Source organism: Arachis hypogaea, chromosome 3, assembly GCF_003086295.3.
Source record: "Arachis hypogaea cultivar Tifrunner chromosome 3, arahy.Tifrunner.gnm2.J5K5, whole genome shotgun sequence".
NCBI classification, from domain to species: Eukaryota; Viridiplantae; Streptophyta; class Magnoliopsida; order Fabales; family Fabaceae; genus Arachis; species Arachis hypogaea.
This window is the reverse complement of record NC_092038.1, coordinates 133,370,770-133,377,283: the sequence shown is the minus strand read 5'-3', so window position 1 is coordinate 133,377,283 and position 6,514 is coordinate 133,370,770. Positions and strand designations below refer to the sequence as shown.

The window sequence follows — 6,514 nt, the reverse complement described above, 5'->3', positions numbered from 1 at the left end:
TAAGAAGACTGTCAGTGGATTCTGGGTCCAAGAAAGAAACAAAAAAAAATCAGTCAACCAAAAATCTTCTGAATTGCTACAAAATTTTAAGAACTTGATAAGTTATATGGGTGGCAGAAAGATCACTCTGGTTATCGAAAAGACTCTCTATGACTCAGATTTAAAACCATAATAAAATCAGCTTTTGATACCGTCACAACAAGTCAAAAATAATGGTTTCTTGTTTTCCACAAAAAACTAAAAAATCTGGAAGAAAAAAAAAGAAATAAAAGTGAAATTAATCCAACCCTCACGCTAAAAATCACATAGTTGACTTTGGTTAAGTGCCATCATGCACAGAGGCACAGGAGCAAAAAAAGTAAGCACTGAGGTCAAATTAGTCAAAATTGCAACGCAAACAAACTAAAAAATGATGTTGCAACGCAAACAAACAAAAAAAATAATGTTATTTAAGTATGATCATTTCGAGCCGAAGAGAAATTATGTATCATAATTATTAAACTTTGATTTATTGTTTAATTTTGATTTTTCTTTAATTATAATTATTTTTATTCTAGTTTGCTAATTGCTGAACTTTGTCAATAAATTAGTAACGAGCTTTGTTAAGTTTTTCTTTTCTTTTTTTTTTTTTTCTGGATTGTTGATAAAATTCTCTCTATCATAATTGGAAGAATTAATGATTTGTTTTCACTGCTAGCTACAACTATACTATAAATTGATTAAATTCTGCAATTAACCAGTGTTTTTGAAGCAAAGATATATCAAACCCGATTGCCATTATATATTTGTAAGAAAAATATTGTAAACTATACAAGTTTTGGTGCACAACACCGATACACCATTCTAACAAAAAGCACAACTTAAGATCTCGGCGTCGTTGCACCAACAAATGTAACAATTGATGTTGTTACCAATTACCATTTACAGAAAAGAAGAATTTGTCAGGCCATCCATGAGACTCACTATTCAGAAAAAACCTATACCACCAGGAACCATGCAAGCAAGGAATATTAGAAGCCCGACAACAGCATGGTGCGGTTCGGTCATGTTAAGATTAAATAACCAAAACTTTTTCTCTGATTCAAAGCTGAAGAATCCTCCCAGGTAGAGCACTGAGCAGCACAACAAATCAACAAAGGTTGCCTTGCCCTACCTTCAAACTCTCAAATTGTGCTCTCGAAAGAAACTTGGAATTGCGCAAGATGCCTGGGTTTTGGATTGGATGAAGAAGCAAGACCCTGAAGTAACTTCACTACATCCAAAGTGTCGTCAAGAAAATACTTCGCCTTGCTCGGCTTCCTACCTACAGTGCAGGCAAAAATCTCTGGAGTCGCTGGTAATGACGGGCAGGATACTGACCTTAAAATGCTCTCAAACATGTCTTCATCAGACCTATCATCGCCAATGCACATAACAAAATCCGGTGGATTACCACCATTAAACATGGTTGATATAACCTTTTCGGCTACCAAACCTTTGCTTATTCCCTGCAGTGAGGATAGTAAAACATTGAAGTTAGTTCCAGATTCCTGCACAATTTAAATACAAGACCATAGGGAAGTAATTTCAAGAAAACATTACCTGTGGCTTAACTTCAACAATATGCTGGCCTCTCGTAACAACTGCTGGTTCATTTGCAAGTACACTTTCCAAGTGATCCAACAATTCCTTGGCTTGGCAGGAACCAAAATCCGGGTCTGCATCTTGATGATGCCACACCAAAGCACTTTCCTTAATTTCAATGCTGGAACCATCAGTTGCCTCTGTATACAACTGCATGACAGGTTCTGCTATGTTTTTCCAGTCAAGGTCTGCAGACAAGTGACTGCATTCCCATTCAGAATCTCTACTCCACCTGCATCCATTAAGAAGAACATATTAGTGGTTTAGCTTTATTTATTTTGCATTTCAATTTTTCTGAAATGGGGTTCAAAAGGTTCCCAATATCTGTAAGATTAAAATGATCGACCTTAAAAAGTAACCATGCTCAGCAGCAAGTCCCAGCAATTGGCATGAACTGAACCAATCACTCAGAGAATCTCTTCCCCTCCCACTAACAATGAAAACAATGTTCTTGGGATCACTAGACAGAGCGTTTAGCACAGATATGACTTCCGGGCTGGGGACTTTATTTATAGAAGAGTGTGGTACAACAGTACCATCATAATCAAGAAAGATGGCCCTTCTATTGGTTCGCTTGTAAGCTGAAACAACATGATCAATAGACAACTTCCTAAATCCAGGAGAAAGAGAAACAACTCTAAACCCTAGACCCAAGCCAATTCCCCAGCACCTTTTGGTGTAATGATCTTTGCAGGCTCTCTCCAAATCCTGCATAAAGCTGCGTGCCCAATATGCTACATCATGAGAACTGACATACCGATAGTGTTTCTCATGGCGCAATTGCTTCTCAGAATCATTCATTGTAAGGGCCAAGCTCAGAGCATCAGCAACAGCATCAATGTCCCAGGGATTGACCCTGATAGCCCCACTAAGAGAAGGTGAACAACCAATGAACTCAGACACAACAAGCATGCTTGTTCGAGGAGAATCAACTTTCCTACCCAATGCTTCATCTAGTTTAGCAGTTCGTTGCCTGCAGACAAGATATTTGTATGGGACAAGGTTCATGCCATCCCTTACTGCATTTACAATGCAACATTCAGCTACAGCATAATAAGCACTCTTCTCAAATCGAGGAACATGGCGGTCAATGAGTTTGACAGGCTGATATTCCTCTGATCCATAGGTATCATTAATCCTCTGGGCAATTAAATATGTTTCCTTCTTTGCTTCCTGAACATCCTTCCCTAAACCCCTCGCAGGATTTACAATTTGAACAAGGACAACTTTGCCCTGCATATCTGGATTCTCCTGCAGCAGATGCTCCACAGCTAGAAGTTTCAAACTGATGCCTTTAAAAATATCCATATCATCAACACCAACAATCACCTTCTTACCCTCAAACTCTTCCTGAATCTCTTTTAGTTTAGCAGATGTAGAAGGAAGATTTAATACAGATTCAAGCCTACCCATGTGAATGCCAACCGGCAAAATTTTGATAAATATAGTACGGCCAAAGTAATCAAGTCCTATATGTCCTCGCTTAGATTCATAGTCCAGACCTAGCATTCTGCTGCAGCAAGAAAGGAAGTGGCGTGCATAATCAAATGTATGAAAACCAATTAAATCAGCATTCAGAAGTCCCCTCAAAATTTCATCCCTTACAGGTAAAGTTCGATAAATTTCAGATGAAGGAAAAGGACTGTGCAAGAAGAATCCAAGTTTAACTCGATTATATCGCTTCCTCAAGAAAGTAGGCAAAACCATCAGGTGATAATCATGAACCCAGACAAAATCATCATCAGGATTGATTATTTCCATAACCTTGTCGGCAAATATTTTGTTTGCACAAACATAAGCCTGCCATAGTATGCGGTCAAAGCGATCACCATGATCTGGGCACACTGGTAGCATATAATGAAAGAGAGGCCAGAGCTGCTGCTTGCAAAACCCAAGATAGAACTTTTTCTGGAGATCATGCGATAGGAAGGTAGGTACACAATTGAAGTCATCCAGTAATCTCTGGGCAACTTCTTCCTGCTCACTGGCATCTATATCAACCTTAAGTGAACCCACATAAATTACCTCCGTATCAGAAGAAAAACCATCTTTCAATTGTAGTAAAATTGAATCCTCATCCCGACTGAAGCACCACTTAGAATTTTCTGCATCTCTTTTAGCATGCAATGGCAGCATGTTTGCGACAATGATCTTCCGCTCCCGGCAACCAGAGGAGCTAACATCTGAATCCCCATCATTAGCACCACAACTATCAAGGTCAGAGATAATTCCAGGAACAGTCATAATCCTTGGAAGAGCTCTTGGGGTGCGAGGAATATCCAGCAAATCTCCTCCAGAAGCTAAGTCAAAGAGATTAGCATATGATCTTGATGCCATGGCCAGTCAAGGAGTATCTTTCTTTTATGTCCTTCTCTCCTATCAAATCATAACTAAATAATAAATAAATAAATTACTTCTTTCTAGGGTCCCAAGAGAAAAGCAAGAGGCAAAGAAGCACACAAGTAAGTACTCTAGTGATCCAAACATGATAATGCCCAAAACAATTACTACAAAATACAATCCTCAGGGCATTCATGAACACTGTAATGATATAACTTCATGTAGATGAAGAAACATCCTCACTTTGCAAGTTTACCAGTTAGCTAGTTTTCATCTTTACCACTGACAGTCACTATTACCAGACAACCACTGTGGTTCAATTTTGTTCATGAGATATCCATTCACTCTAACATCACATCTTAACTCTTAAAACCATCACATAAGAAAGAGAAGATGAATTTAAAAATGATAACATCGTTTGTTCTTATCCATATGCACACACCACCTACATGAATAAAATTCTATTTCCCCCATAAATTTATTGTGTATAGAAATCATCTTTGCGACATTAACTCCACGGTTAAGAAAAATAAAACTAGTATAATTTTCAGCAGCCACAACCAAAGAGTTCAATCCACAAAATATAAAACCAACTTAATCTGTCTTCACAGTTTAAAATACGTGTGAAACAGAGAATAATGATAAACAGCCCTTCATTTCACATGATCTCAAATATGATAACCACCTTTCACAAAATACATAATGGTCCAAAAATCTCAATCCAAATCAAATCAAAAGAAACAATCACTTTATCATCTTCCCGTCTAGACCATTCTGCAAAAAAAAAAGTCACAAAACAGTGAACTTCAATGGATCATCAAAAAAGAGCACAAAAAGTTGAAAAACAAGATAAATAACTTGATCATGTGATGTGTATCCCAAAACCAGCACACACACAAAATAGCAGATTGGGGTTCGAAAAACGGTTAGATCCTTAAACGACGAAAAACACCGAATCAGCAGTTAGCACTTAGCAGTTCGAGATTCACAACCAGATTCAACCTAATAATCACCACGTTAATACGAGTAACTTCACTTCAAACGACGCCGTCGTTTTAACATCAACAACGATTCACACTCCATTTAACAACCAACCAACCAAGCAAGCAAAAGCAGAAGACGCAAACCCACTGAACCGGTAAACGATCAGCACCGTTTCGTTCCGGAGACGAAAATAACAAAACACACACAACAGAAAACCGTGTAACTGCCTAAACTTCACAGAACCATCACAACACACACACAAATAAATAAATAATTCAACACACAGATAGTAACGGATCACAGAAAGCAAAATCAAATTCCAAGTAAATAAATAAATAAATAAAAATGGAGATAGAGTCACAAGTCAAGTGTTCAGGACTCCGAGTCGAACCTTTCCGGCGATGGTGATGAAAAAGAAAGTTAGAGTCTGCGTTTTAGAGAGAGAGAGAGAGTGTGTTTGGAGAAAGGAAGAAAAAACGAGAACGGAAACTCTCGTAAGAGAGAGAGAGAGAGAGAGAGATTTTATAATTTTTTTTTTTATATTGCATGGGTCACTGTAAAATAAGGAACTCGATGAGTGGATGGATAGAGTTTTTTTTTCTTTAATTTTTCTTTTCAAATTTTTTATTTGAAAAACATTTTGTGTCTGATTGACAAGTTGGATAGAAATATGAACGGATAGGCTGCATGTGTGTCCATTTAGCAGCAAACTTCAACTGCAGTTTGCTTTTCTAACCATGGTTCACAATTCATCCGCTTTTACTGTTTTGCCCTTTTGGTTTCTAATCATAAATTTTTTTGAGTTGAATTCTTATCTTATTTTAATTTTATAATTAGATTTTTTTAGTATAAAAAATATTAAAATTAATTAAATATTTTTTTATAGGTGGAAGATATTTATAATTAAAAATTTAATTAAATTTTTTACTGCATTTATTTTAAAAAATATATTTTATTAATTTTAATATTTTTTAAATAAAAAAATCTAATTATAAAATTAAAAATAATATAAAAACTCAATTAAAAAATATATATATAAACCTAATTAAAAATTTAGTAAAGCTACAAAAACCAACAAAATAATTAAACCTTTTACAAATACTTAAAATAAGGTTTTATTATATATATATGATATAACAATAATTAATTATTCTTTATTTCATTCTTACTTTGTAATAGTTAAATACAATTGTTTTTCTCCATAACTATAGTTTATTGTGTTTTAAATATACATGCTAAGATATTTTAAAATTGTTATTACAATGAGAATCAATTTATCTGTTATAATGTAACTTTCAATGGCCAGATTATAACTTTTTGGCTCCAATTAAATTATGATATTTCCATAACACTAAAGCCTAAAAGTTGTCACGGCGTATTACATTCTTTTTAAAGCACCTTATATTATATTCTTTTTATATTAAAACATGTGTGTGTTTGGGTGTTTTAATTAAGGCAAGTGGGTTCCTTATCACCAAATGTGGTTGAAGTTGAATTATCTTATCCTCAATTTTCAAGTACATCCAGCACATTTCATTTTGTCAGACCAAGCACCTATGACCTAACT

The 6,514-nt window shown here is 35.5% G+C and overlaps 1 protein-coding gene across 4 annotated transcripts; it reads right to left on the bottom strand.

Annotated features, from left to right (window-relative positions):
• Window positions 1-759: 759 nt before the first annotated feature.
• On the bottom strand, window positions 760-5,617 carry LOC112733940 (probable alpha,alpha-trehalose-phosphate synthase [UDP-forming] 9). 4 transcript variants are annotated; one of them, XM_025783071.3, is made up of 5 exons: window positions 5,339-5,617; window positions 4,649-4,737; window positions 1,970-3,999; window positions 1,582-1,855; window positions 760-1,487 (listed from the first exon to the last, which is right to left on the bottom strand). In XM_025783071.3, the coding sequence occupies exons 3-5, from the start codon at window positions 3,958-3,960 to the stop codon at window positions 1,164-1,166; spliced, it is 2,589 nt and encodes an 862-aa protein (XP_025638856.1). In that variant the 5' UTR covers window positions 3,961-3,999; window positions 4,649-4,737; window positions 5,339-5,617; the 3' UTR covers window positions 760-1,163. The 4 variants fall into 4 exon arrangements, with proteins under 4 accessions (XP_025638856.1, XP_072083895.1, XP_025638857.1 ...); XM_072227794.1 differs by having other exon boundaries at window positions 1,970-4,013; window positions 5,339-5,616; XM_025783072.3 differs by lacking the exon at window positions 4,649-4,737 and having other exon boundaries at window positions 1,970-4,013; window positions 5,339-5,591.
• Between the last annotated feature and the right edge of the window lie 897 nt (window positions 5,618-6,514).